We start from the raw sequence: 14,022 nt of genomic DNA, 5'->3' as shown, positions 1-14,022 counted from the left end.
CGTGTCACCGCTGCAACATAAATAATCAAAACAACCGGTAAAAATCTATTGAACCAGTTCTCGGTACCTTCCTGTCGCCAGCAGGAAGCCTGAATAATTCCCGCAAAAAGATAAACCTAAATCAATATAAATACCTCAAGAAATAACTTTCTATTTATCCCAGGATTATCAAAAACCTCGTGGCGAGTGATTTTTATCGTCAACGATGAATGTAATGAGGACCTCGTGGCAGATTAATTATTCATCACCATCCCAATATCCGATCCACCATTTTGTGGGATCAGAGGTTGAACAATCGTGAAAAAAATATATATTCCTGTACCCTTTGTTGCCGTCAGACTGCGAAAGCGGAAGTTATTCCTTGTTCTGATGAAAGAAATTCAGTGCACCTGGCACCCCCTCCCATCCTCTCACCGAAAATATCAATTTTCAGAGGTCGAAGGAAACTTTATAATAAAAAAATATGGAAATGCGGGTTAAACGTCAAACTCTGTCATTTCAAATTTTTTCAAATTCAAAATCCTGCAGTGAACTACTAGAATAAATGAATTGACACAGCTCCCCGATAAAATTTTCGATTTTGCGGAAGTATCTCCAAAACTAGGAGGGATAACTCAATTTTCGTTGGAACCTTTTTTCTCGAGGCAATTATGGGCTACAAGAAAGGTTCATATAAAAATTTTGCTATAACCCTTCGTTTCGGAGATATTTTGGAAAAACTCACCGAAGAGGTGAAGTCATCCAAATTCGAATTTCGAGCGCGTCCCTCCTGATTTCTGGACTTGAATATTAATTTGACAAATTGTTCCGCCAAGATTCCAGGATGTTTCGGAGTGCAATACTAAAAATCTGTCCCTAAAAACAAATCTTAAGTGGGAATTCTCTGACAATATCCTCTCTCGTGTCCCCAAACACCCGAAACCTTCGACTTTATCCTCTCCTCATACCCCACTCATCACCTCCCATACCTGCAAAATTGCTCAATCCACAATACCACCTAGAAAAGTCATTTTGCCCCGGACTTTGCCTCATGTCATGAATTCCTCGCGCTTTTTTTTTCCCCTCCCATTCCCTGAACTTTGCTCTCACACCAATCACCACTGAAAATCCCACAATCTCCCCCCAAACTCGAAAAAATAAATAAAGACATCGGCAAAAACCGTTTGAATCATGTAACACAATGATGCAAAGGTATTACGACGTCTTCGCATGCGGTGAAAAAAAAAAAGGCGAAAAAAAGAAAAACGCAAACGAGAAAAACATGAGATGCCCCGTGACAGCTGCGCCCGCCTGGTTGCGCATTGGTATACCGCATGTATTATAAAATAAAGAGATACGAAAAGTCAACTAGAGAAAGAAAATAAAAACATTGGAGAAAACAAAAAAAAATCGGCATAAAAACGTGAAGACAGCGGAGGGAATAAAATGAAATAAAAAATGAAATAAAAGAAAAAAGTCTCAACGAGCGGAAGCATAAATTCCTGAGGGAATGGTCGACGAAATGAAGATTAAATAATCAAGAGATTTTTGGTTAAAATATATAAATAAAATAATAGCATGGCGATGTGACAGCTGGGACTCGTTCGATCTTACCTGGCGACAGTACTGCCGGCCTGTGAGTAAATCTCGAGTCCCTGCCACCATTCTGCCCACGACGATGATCCAAATGATGGGAATGATGATGATGATGTGAATGATGTTCCTGCATACCTGTCCTATCACCATTTATCCTCTGCTCCATGTGCAAAGCAGCTGGAGGAAGCATTGTGATCCTTTCACTTCACAAACTGCAAAACGATGAAAAAAAAAAAAACCACGAAAACCGGTGGAAAATTCACTGTCACTCACGAGAGTCCATCGACCAATTATCGATCGACTATCAGTTCACGTCGAAGCTCAATCAATCACTGAAATAATTACACACCCGGTGAATTACCTCACGTGCACTTGTCACTCGTTTAACCGTCAAAAAAATTCCCGGTAAAAATCCCAATCAAACTCCCCAAATACCCGAACAACGTTCATTCACTGGTTAATTAATGTTCGATAATTAATCGAAGGTTAAGCACATGGTGTAAAGAACATTGGAATAATGACACTGATGTGAGAGCACGTTGTGATCTGTACGCGGGACATCGGCGTCGTGCACAATTGCCTCCATTTGACGTTGTGGCGCCTTTTTTTTTTATTATTTATTTGGACATCCACCGGGGGTCTCCAATTCACAAAATGGAATTCTGAAGTTTATTGATTGTATTAATTGAGTTGATGGGCTTTGTCGGCAAATTATGCCGAATGACGGGGAGAAATAGTGGGAAAATTTTTTTGCGCGGTAGCGTAAACACTACTCGAATGCCAAAATGCGACTGAAGCTCGCAACCACGCCGACGCCGGCTTGACAGGCCGCATCACGACCCCCCTCCACCCCCACTACCGTCCCCACCTTTAACAGCTGCCCCCCCTCTGCCTTGGCTGCGCCAGTGCCGTCTCACTTCCCCCACTATGGCCCACTCCAACGGTTCACACACTCCCTACTTCTCTGCGCACGGCCATTACCAGTTGGCGGGAAAATCTACCCCATGACAGCTGCGGCTTTTGCACGCGCAAAATCACCGATTACAGAACGTGGGTTATGTATTTAGGTAAGGGACGCCTTTCTCCGGGATTGGAAATTCTGTAGATGGCAGTAGATTGGGCGAATTTTCATGTGCATTTTTACAGCTTAGGGCATTTGCTATCAGTTTTTCGGTTAAATTAATCGTGGTTACTGCTTGTTCAGGTAAAGTTAAAAATGTTGATTGATTTAAATTAAAGGATGATTAAATTGGAGTTGAAACTGTTACATATGATTGGGGCCCTGGATGGGAAATATTGTTTTGGGGGAAATGAGTTTTCGGTAATTTTTATTTGAATTAGTGACGTCGTTTGGGGGGTCGAAAGATGAAAATTGCGTAGAAATATTTTTTTTTAATTTTTATCATACTAAATTTTATGGTACTGGCAAGAATTTTTTTTCCATACGCCCTGCAAAAATAAAAATTTATGTCAGAAGCCCTGAAAAGTCCCCTTTTTCACTTCTTCAATTATGAATAACCCGATCTCTTTTTTATAAACAAAATAAATTTAAACTGGAAATTTTGTCGTCTGCAGTCCCATGGGAAATTTCTATCGGACTGCAGGTGATTATTACGAAAAGGTATTTACCTTTCTTTAATTACTTTTTGTGGTGACTATGAGAATATGTTTTCACACATTTTACCCATAGAATTTGTAGCTGAATAGTGATGTCACTCTGTATTTCAACACCATACGTGCTTAATCAGCAAACGATAACAAGACTTCAATGAGCAGCTAATTGTTAACAGAATATTAACAAAGCAATCTTTTAACGTCCGTTTCTTCTTTCGTCTAAAGCAGGAAGTCCATTGACAAAATTATTAATTATCTCGAATATTTAAACTCGAATAACACATTTTTTCTCCACATGTGTACAGGAGATACGACCTTTCATTATTTATCACTCGAACTGACGTTTATCTATCACATTAAAAATAAATTCAGAAATTAAAAATAAAAATTACCCAATAAAAAAACTTGGCAAAAATTGGATAAAAAATAAAGATGAAAAAATATGAATAAAACAATTAATCAAATAAATAATTTATAAAAAAATTATTCTGTCGTATGAGGACCTGGATCGATGTTTATTGCAGTCATGTGCTTGGGTATATGTCAGTGCTTGTACAAAATGATGAAATTTCAGCAACAATTTGCGAGTTGTCGAGCAATTGAGATGTACCCAGATTATTTCGGGAATTCTGGAGTTGTACCTCGAGATGTTGAGTCAGTCGACAGTCGGGTGACGCTTTAAGCGCCATATTTATTTCTAGGCTCGACCACGTGGTACCTGATCGCGATAATTCCACCCAGAAGTAGTCAATAAAAATTAAAGTATTATTTCCGTAATTCCAGATTACAATACCGCCACGTAACCCGATTCCATCTTCTGCAATTTTTTATGAATATTTTTGCCGGTGCAATTTATTGCTCACTTCACCAGGAAAATGTACAATTTTCCCCCATTTGTTAATCAACTTCGTTATTCTCACTGTTTATTCATGTGAATAAAATTACAGATTAAAAATAGAATGAAGTATTATTCCGTTAAATTGTGATTTGATTTTCATAATTTATTTCGGAATTGTTTGAATGTGAAAATCCGAAAAATTTCATTTTTATTGACTAATGATTTAAGAGGAGTCTTTAGAACAATTCTTTACGTAAAAAATAAAAAACTATTTATTTGAATTTGTGTCTTGATATGCCATTTTTTTATTCAGCTTGTACGCAGTTTTCGCGGTCGACACACCGGGCGTAAAGTCTTACTTTACGGACGGAGTGAAAAAAATATATTATTACTGTTTTCATACTGTAAATTGATAATAGTAGATAATAACAGTGTAAACTGACAGTTGAAAGGATGACACCGGCCGTAAACCAGTGGTTTGCGGACTGAAGAAAGAAAACCATCTATTAATTACTCCCAATAAAAAAATTAAATTAGACAGATGGATCAAATTTACTTTGTGTTTAATATAATATATTTATGTGTTTTTACCCGACAATGTCGATATCCTCAGGTAAAAATGATGAGACATGATTAGATCGAGGGAAACAATTCAGACTTGAGCCGATGTCTGTCCGATACCGAGAAGTATGCCATCCAATTTGGCCACGGCGCGTTGCGAATCTGTGACATGAGGTCCAATGCGGCTGTGGGACAATCCTGAACGATCGATAGACAGCCTGCTGTGCAAATCTGCGTAAAGCCTATTCATCCTGGAATAAATGGCCCATGAATGCCACCGGGAATCATGTGTCGAGTAATATTTATTGAGTTTTTACTGAATCTCGGAACTTCTCTCTGACGAAAACGATTATATTATTTGTGTTATGAAAATTCGATGTGACGTTAATATCGGTCCAACGTTGGCGCAATGCTGTCCCAATATTGGCTCAGTGTTGGCGTAAGGCTGGCGCAATGTTCACCCAATATTGATTCAATGTTGGTGAAATTATTTTGGTAGAAAAATTGATAGAAAATTGTTGATGCACAAAATGAATTATAAATGCAAATATATATGGAATAATTCGGAAAATCGATTGGTATAGAATATCAATTTTACCATCTCCTGCTTTGAATGCAAGAGCAAGCGAATTCAGGAGAAAATAACAAGGGCATAACAATAACGAAAATATTTCCATTGATGGGCGTGTGCAACACACGTTTATGAGAAATTTTCTCATTTTTTTAAATTTTTTCGAGACCGAAAAATATGCACCATGTGAGAAGTCACACACTGTGGGTCTCCAGGGCTTGCACATGTCGAGACGTGTCTCGTGTCACAATGGCCTTTCCAAAGGAAAACCTCTGTTGAATCATTTATCATTTGTTCATTTACTTGCTATCCAACCGAAGAAAAATATTAATGTAACGGTGGCAGCGGTCTCGAGCTGTATGTAAACATGCAATATTTTGTCTTCAAACAATTGTACCACACTCTATAGAAACATTTCAATAACTATTGAGGAGTCATTGAGGTGATCGGCGTGGATAATTGGAGGTTTTTGTGACACTAAAAATGGGTCTCCACTCATGTATGACTTACAATTATCGAAATGTTATTATTTTAATTTGTTTAAGTAATTCGCTTGGGGCTTTTAGTTTCAGAGAGCACGTGTGTGGGACGCTTCCATCTACAAACCTCCATATCCTGACAACTACCATTCGTAGAGATGTAAGTTGAAAACCATTTTATTTGTTATAAAATTTCCTATGTTTATCATACAGGAGGTCTCCATGAATTCTCACTAGTTATAAATAAAAAATTTGAAAATTATATATTGCATAAATTCCCAATTAAATTGACAGAAAGCGATTTCTTGTTTCGGGTTACATCAATTGTCGGGTAATTTTTCATGAATAATTCTCCTTGTGTAATAATTTTTCTCAATGTGTTGAGACAATTCCTCCACACACTGGGTTCATCTTAATTCCGTCTGTCCTTGTGGTTGACAGTCCGTAACGCGATTTAAACGTAATGCGCCCGTCGCGTATTCTCGATGTAAAAGTAAACGTGAGAGGGAATAAACGTACTTGTAAAGAAGATCCGTGCAAAATGGAGTACATGATAAAATGGGATGAAGCAGGAGGTGCAATGGGAGACGAGGAAAAAAAAACGATAGTAAGACTTCATTATTCAGCATTTTAATTTTCCAAAATTTAATTACACTTGACTAATTAGAAAATGTTAAATTCTCATATTTTCAAAATTAGAAATTCACATTTATCTGGCGTATGTTTGGGGATTTTAGAAAATCAAAAAACGAGGATAAATTAAATTATCGGAAATTTGTTTCCAACATTTTTTGGTGAAAAAAATAAATGACTGGGAATGAGTTAAAAACGCTTTTTTGGGAGTGTCCCATTTTTTTATTGTGTCCCATTTTGCTCGGGTCTTCTCTGTATGTGATGTACTCGTGTGATGGAGTAAAGTTTTATGAATGAAGTAACGCCCACGAAAGCCAGCGGAAACCACTTGTTTTCCACATTAGTTGCGGGGACACTTCATCGCGAATACAAACTACCTGCTGTAACGTTTACATTAGTATTTATTGTACATGTACATTTGTAAATGATAATTTACTATGGAGTAAGTGCGCTCGGTCCTTGATTCATGGAAAGAAAATCGAGGTTAGTGAGGCCGCAGGATACATCCGGACACGTTTGTCCTACTGGTGAATAAAAAAGAATAATTTCATAACGAGATGTGTGGATTATGGAAATTGGAGGGTAATGGGGGATTTTATTTTCTGGAAAATTGAGGGAGGATGTCGCGAATTATTTGATGAGACTTTTTCAATCGAGTGTGTACTTATGTTGGTTGAAAATTATATTCAGAATTAATTTGAAATTTTAAGGAAAGAAGTGGACATTTTTTACGGTCAAAGGGATACGGCGGTTTTTTGAGAATTTCTTTTTTCAAAATTTTGATTCCTCTGGATTTTCGAATCGATCGAGAACTCACATTTAAAATTGAAAAAAAAATTCCAGATTAATTCTCAGATATATCATATCATAATATATCCTAGTATATCATAATATTCACTCCTCAAAAAACCAATGACTCCTTAGAAAAAAAACCAAAAATTCAGTGAATATTTCCAATTAAAATTGAATTCAATTTCCCATACCAAAAAATTCCATTTCCACAGTAAAAAAAAATTCCAGATTAATTCTCAGATATATCATATCATAATATATCCTAGTATATCATAATATTCACTCCTCAAAAAACCAATGACTCCTTTAAAAAAAAACCAAAAATTCAGTGACTATTTCCAATTAAAATTGAATTCAATTTCCCATACCAAAAAATTCCATTTCCACAGTAAAAAAAAATTCCAGATTAATTCTCAGATATATCATATCATAATATATCCTAGTATATCATAATATTCACTCCTCAAAAAACCAATGACTCCTTTAAAAAAAAAACCAAAAATTCAGTGAAAATTTCCAATTAAAATTGAATTCAATTTCCCATACCAAAAAATTCCATTTCCACAGTAAAAAAAAATTCCAGATGAATTTTCAGATATATCATAATATATCCTATGATAACCAAAAGCTATACCGAAGGGCCCGAAGCGATAACACAAGACCGATTTTATTCTAATTTATCACAGTTCGTTTTTCATGACCTTCCAGACTCCTGATAACTCCATTACGGGGCCACCAGGCTGATAGAAATAACTCTGAATTTCCTTTAAATCTCAGACAGCTCAATTTTTTGCCACATCTCTTCAACTCTAAGATAACGGAGTGGTTAACTATAAATTTTCACGCATTAATCGAGATTTGTTGATTACAGTCCCTGAAACTTTATCAGATGTGGAGAATCTGGTCTGTGATAATTGAGTGGACTTCAGCCTCGTTTGAATGAGCATCGAGACCTTGGAGTGATGCCAAATAATGAGCAATGATGATTAATTTTTTTTTATTCCGGTAAAGAGAGTTCATCAACCGTCGCAGCATTTGCAAAGCTGTTATCAGGATTTAGAAACATTTACAGCGATTACGACAGGTTAATGTTCTTCAGAAACAATAAGACTATTAGAATAATTGCTCATTTTTATTATTATATTTCATTAAATATGTGTTTCTCCCCGATGAGCAGAAAATAATTTACTCAACAAATCATAAATTAATTATTAATTAAATACTGAGGACAGTACAATAAATAAATTAAGTGAGGCGTCAACAAATGAATAAATATTTTATATTTATGTAATCAATTGATTTATCGATTAATTAAAGATTATTATTGATGATAGAATATGAATGGTACTGTCGAGTAAATTGAGATGTAAAAATAAATGTTGGGTTTAATGATGTGTTTTAGATTTTTTTTTGAGTAATGAGTGATTTCTTGTAGTTCGGTGCGAATTCTCGTGGAATTCCCTGACTAATGCACTCATGAATTTTCCCATACATACAGTTAGGACGAACTGCAGTTAATTAATTCATTTGTGTTGATAGTTCTCTCAATTTACGTTAACCATTAGTTATCATGCATTTATTTATGGGGAGTAAATTTGAATAGTGAATAAATTATTTACTTTTCTTGTCCTGTTTCTCAGACACCTTTACACGTAGAATTCGATTATGATAATTGGCGATTAAGTGAGTGTGCGCTAAAAAGTTCTCGTCAAACAGGATGATTTTTTTTTTTAGGGATTACATGTTTTTTTTAAGGAAATGGAATTGATGGCACCGGAACATTTATTTTATGCAAAAAATGGGTTGATTGGTTGGATTTGAATAATTACAGAAAGGAGAGGCTTCAATAGAAGTTTTGAGATTTAATTTTTATGAGTGAATTTCATAAAGAAAAAATTCTGTCAGGTTTTCTTAAAAACATTTCCATTTTGATGTTTTAAGATTCTACCTGTCGTTATCAGAATTTTATGGTGAAGGAATCTCGGAAAATCTCGCGTCACGAAAAACCGAACGGAAGTCGCGCAGTCGACGACTGCGCATGGAGGGGATAGGATGGCCAGTGACAAGAGATATTTCATTGGCAACAAAATTCGTGATATTTCAAATAATTAATTTTCATTATGAATATAATTTCCCGGTGATACTTTTTACCCTCTAAATATCAAGTTATAATAAAATAAAAACGAGAAAAATCAGAAGAGTGACAACTGCGTTATCTTATCACTCACCGTCGCCAGATTGTATATTCATTTCAATTTAATGTAGAATAAGAAAATCGTAGAGTCGAGTGTATCTTCGTGATAAGAGGAGGAAGGGGTCCTTGTAATTTCACATATTTTTTTCATCAACTACTATCTCCGATTGTGATGTCATACTAGCGTAATATCAAGAGGAAAGTTTTGATGGGGGATTTGCAGGTGCTCGATTAATTTATGGGGCTTTATCTTTAATTACCCGTATGAATAATTCCCCTGAATTCAGATTCCATCGGAACGCATATCAATTCATCTAATCAATCGACGCAAAAATTGAACAGTCAGATAATCTAGGATAATTAATGTGATTAATGTTTTAGAAGTAGTTAACATCAGATAGATTTTATCTGTCGAATTTTCTTCGTCATTTTAAATTGAAATATTAAAGAAAGAAAAATTTTCACTCTTGTAGAATAATAATAAATTAGTAGCGAAAGGATTGATTCAACTAGTGGTTCAGTTTTCCTGAAATATCTCTGAATCTAAGACAGATAACAAAATTTTTCTCAGAACCTTTTTTCCGGAGTGAAATTAGCGCAACAAAAAAGATTCCGACAAAAATTTAACTATCCCCCACAGATTCTGAGATATTCATAAAAAACTCAGTGATCGATTTCTTACGATTCACATCTTCAACACTGAATTATTATTATTTATTAACAAATACTGCGAGCTGATCTCAGCAATTAAAATTCCAAGATATGAGTTTCATTATTTTTTCTAGGCAATCTGATAATTTTTTTTAAGTCGGGGTAAAATGGTAGCTTTGATGTGATAAAAAATTGAAAACGTGCGGAGAATGTTTGGGAAATATTTATAAGAGTGTGAAGAGGGTAAAAAGCATTTAAAATGAAAAAAAAGGGTAGAAAATAGTTGAACAATCGTTACAAGCGTTGGATTTAGTCTGCCTCGTTCCACCGTCATCTCGTCTCTAAGTTTAGCATGAAGAGCATTTCGTTTCAAAAGACAGTTGTCTCCTACGAAGCCATGTCTATGCCACCAGTGCACCCTATCACCTTTCATTCTTTTTGCATCGTCGGAGTAACCGCGACCTGCATTACACACTCTTATAATGCGTTTGGGTCTTCGTGTCTCATCCAACGTATCTCGTGCACTTGCAAATTACAACGCTCACTCTTGGCAGAGGTAACTAAAATAGGTGCAACCTAACTTGTCTTTGCCAATACATACTCCAACACGTAAGTGAGTCATGTGGCTTCGAGTTGTTAAGTATTTTATTGCACTCCGTGTGAAAATGTCGGGGATAACTCACGGTGTGGAAAAATTAAAGGACTACACTGGAAAAAATTATTTCTTTTGCAAAATATATTTTTTTCCAACAGCTTATTCCGTAATCACTGTATAAATACTCCTATGAGATATATTCTGATAATTTCTTTATCATTTCTTTGGATGTGAAAATATTTTATGTTTTGATTCAACTTGAATTTTTATTTTCAAATTTAATGTTTTTGGAAGAGTTCATTCTGTTAATTATGTTATCAGAAATAGTAAAATAGGATCTGAAAATTTTTCGAGGCCAGTCTCTAGCGAATATCTCGGAATTGAAGGCAGATGACGATTTTTTCATAGATACCTTTTTTGTGGGTCTCTTTTTTTTCTATAAAAAATGTTCATATGAAATCTCCGTATGTTTCTTCAGTTCCGAGATATCGGCTGAGAACTAGACTCGAAAGAAAATCATCTCGTGAATCCCATGTACTTTAATATTTTCGCAGTTTACATAAAATAAATATACAGTATAGTATATTCATTGATTGGAATGATATGAAAATATTTTTAGATATCCTGAATTGTTGAATATTGAAAAGATAATTGAATAACTTGCAAATATATTGAGCGGTTTCGATTCAGGACTCGATGGACCACAGAAATTTCCCCGGATTTCATTTTGAATCACATATATCGGAGGTTAATTAACACAGCCTCGCTAAATACCTTGCATAAACTCATACTTTATTTTTCTAAACTATTTCAGTGAATCTCCCGTGGCCGCGGAGTTTACCCACTCGTTAGCTCATTCGCGTCAAGTGGTTTTCTCGTTCGTTTTTATTTTTGCCACCATAAGAACACCAAGAAGATGAAAAAAATTAGTAAATTAATGATTAATCATTAATAGAACTCATTAACCAAGCGCACAATGTTCCCTATAAAATTCTACCCAAAAAATTAATTGACAATTAATTAAGTAAATCATATAAATTACCAACGGATAAATAGTAATATTGATAAAATAAATATCTTCAATGAAAATAGTGGAATATGAATGGAGAAATTTTTTTGGTTGATTTGAAATTTAAAAATAAATCGTGGAATCTCGAATTTCACGGCTTAATTCACCCTCAGTGTCACTGCCCTGAGAATTTTTCTTTTTATTGTAATCTCGGAATTAAAAAATAAAAATAAACGAGATAAACAGCTCGATGGGTTCTATATATATCGACATCCGGAAAAGCATTTGAAGATGCGCCAAAATTGCTCCATTTGTACTACAATAAATTCTCTAGACTGGTTTACGCCGGTCCTGGCTGAAGATTTTATTATTGGTAATGCACATCAAAGTATCCATTAGGAAAAAGAAGAAATGGACGATTTGTATATATTGTATAATCTCTCATCATCTAAAAAAATTACAGATTTATTTGAAATCTGAAAAATGAATATTTCTGGTGACATGAACTTGAAAATTCAAGTTGTCATTGAATTCCCAACAAATTCTGGTTTGAAATCCATTTCTTCTCTCGAAGTAAATAAACGCAACGAACGTTATTTATCATGGTGTTTCCTCAAGACCGTTTGCACAGTAATTCTGTGGGGAGATATGAAAGAAGGAGCGAGTGAATACCTGAGTATTTTCTCAGATATATTTATTTGTACCTCCGTAAAATTCAACACAGATAACGCCCCCCACTAAAGATTAAATAATTCTTCCAACCGAGAGATTAAAGGCATGAATCTATAACCGGAAATGGTGGAAATAATGTGCAATATTTTAAAATCAATTGTTTGAGATTTTAAATGATCGTCACTATCTCAAACACTTGGGCATTCCATGTGGAATTAGAATTGGCTGTGAATACACTTCTGTCTAGATTTTGTCCCGACCAATGGTGATTCTATACTTAGAACGGCTTAATGTCGGCACTAGAAAAGGATTGTAAAAAATACCGGAAGGAGATAGATAGGAAATAGATGTGGAAAAGGGCAGTTTTTTTTTTCCGGAATTACGTCACGATTGGATGACCTTCATGGGAAGTAAAAATATCTACGGTTGTCTAAAGTTTTTAGACATGACTATCGAATTTTGTCATTGATTATAAATCTCTGATTACGGTTTAGTTAAATTTTTATTTCAATGCGAGTCGAATATTCTGAATCGATAAAACAATCGGAACGCCAATCAAAGGTCAGGGCATTCCTGATCGGTCAGGATTATTTTGGATGTGAGGCCTCCGAGTCATTCGATCACATCTGAGAGTTAAACTGTGACATCTCCGTTGAATCAAACATTCTCATAAACATTTTGAGAGTCGTACTGGAGTATTGAATGAAAATGCCTACGTTTATGTGAACGTGAAAGTCTAGTCGGACATCGTAAAACGATTTGATATTCAGGGAATCGTGTGACAAATGACGGCTGTGGAAGTGTCAGATGAATGGATAAAATGTTATCCTCGTGTCTCTCCGGCTGTCAGCAGTTCAACTCGTTGAATTTTCCATTAAATCCATTCACAATTGTTCATTCATCCCTGACAATAACAACTTGTTTTAATAATATTGAATAATTCAAAACTAATTCTACTGACAATAATCCAAGAAGAGGTGAAATACGACGATTCAGGAAATGGGTCAATTGTCGGAGAATATCTCCGAATCTGAGGGAGATGCCAAAATTTTTATTAATACCTTTTTTGTAGCTCTCGTTCCACTCCATAAAAATGGTATTAACAATAATTTTGTTATCTCTCGTAGGTTCGGAGATATTGGCGTTTTATTTAAGTCTGGAACCAGTCACCTTGTTACTGTATTTCTTTGTTATTAAATTTAATAATAATTCTATAAAAATTGTAGAATAAGAGGTAAAAAAAATTAGAACATATTGTTGATATGTAAGACATAAGAAATTGGATAATAATATTCGATAAGACTGATACCATAATTTTTTATAGCTGTTTGCAGAGGAAAATGGAAAAATAAAAATAATTATGATTTTACTCACCGATTTCGGAATTCATTTCATCTTCACAATTTTCTCTCTCCATCTCCAAATTCTATTCTTCTCTTTTACAACTTCTATTCTTCTAATCACCAACTAATTAGTAATATTAATTAATGGAAAGTGATGACTGACGACTGTGTGTATTATTGTGAGTGCAAATCTTTTTTGTTGATTGAAATTATTCAGAGGTTTTCTTTTTTTTCACCAATATCGAAAAACAATGACTTGTGACAAACGCCAGATTGAAATAACCGGATGTCGAGGGAGAAATGACAGACAATCAGTGCTGTCAAATATCCGCAGAAAAAGTGCGACCGTGTTTCTCCGGGAAAGTACAAAAACAGGAGATATTAATTGTTTATGACAGTAGAAATTACTGAATTATTATTAAAAGGCATTTCGATGATTTTATTATATTTGACAAGTTGAATATTTCGTTTATTATGGACTTATCCGGTAAAAAA

At 34.9% G+C, this 14,022-nt stretch overlaps 1 protein-coding gene and 1 long non-coding RNA gene across 6 annotated transcripts in view; one reads left to right on the top strand and one right to left on the bottom strand.

The window, feature by feature from the left end:
* LOC105263858 (homeobox protein TGIF2) overlaps window positions 1-13,729 on the bottom strand; it is a 33,945-nt gene extending 20,216 nt beyond the window's left edge. The window contains exon 1 of one of the 3 annotated variants that reach the window (XM_011300338.1): window positions 13,559-13,729. In XM_011300338.1, coding sequence (XP_011298640.1) covers window positions 13,559-13,601 — 43 coding nt within the window. In that variant the 5' untranslated portion in view covers window positions 13,602-13,729. Of the gene's footprint in view, window positions 1-1,593; window positions 2,354-13,558 lie in introns of those variants that run through there. The other 2 variants (XM_011300336.1, XM_011300337.1) reach the window with 2 other exon arrangements.
* Window positions 2,565-8,246, top strand: LOC105263859 (uncharacterized). Of its 3 annotated transcripts, none has more exons than XR_891932.1 (3): window positions 2,565-2,642; window positions 5,726-5,798; window positions 7,935-8,246. It is a non-coding gene; the product is annotated as an uncharacterized lncRNA (long non-coding RNA). The 3 variants fall into 3 exon arrangements; XR_891933.1 differs by lacking the exon at window positions 2,565-2,642 and adding an exon at window positions 2,696-2,779; XR_891934.1 differs by lacking the exon at window positions 2,565-2,642 and adding an exon at window positions 5,568-5,658.
* Window positions 13,730-14,022: the final 293 nt, after the last annotated feature.

Source organism: Fopius arisanus, unplaced genomic scaffold (assembly GCF_000806365.1).
Source record: "Fopius arisanus strain USDA-PBARC FA_bdor unplaced genomic scaffold, ASM80636v1 scaffold00017, whole genome shotgun sequence".
NCBI lineage: Eukaryota > Metazoa > Arthropoda > Insecta > Hymenoptera > Braconidae > Fopius > Fopius arisanus.
The sequence above is the reverse complement of the archived record's forward strand: the minus strand, read 5'-3'. Positions and strand labels throughout refer to the sequence as shown.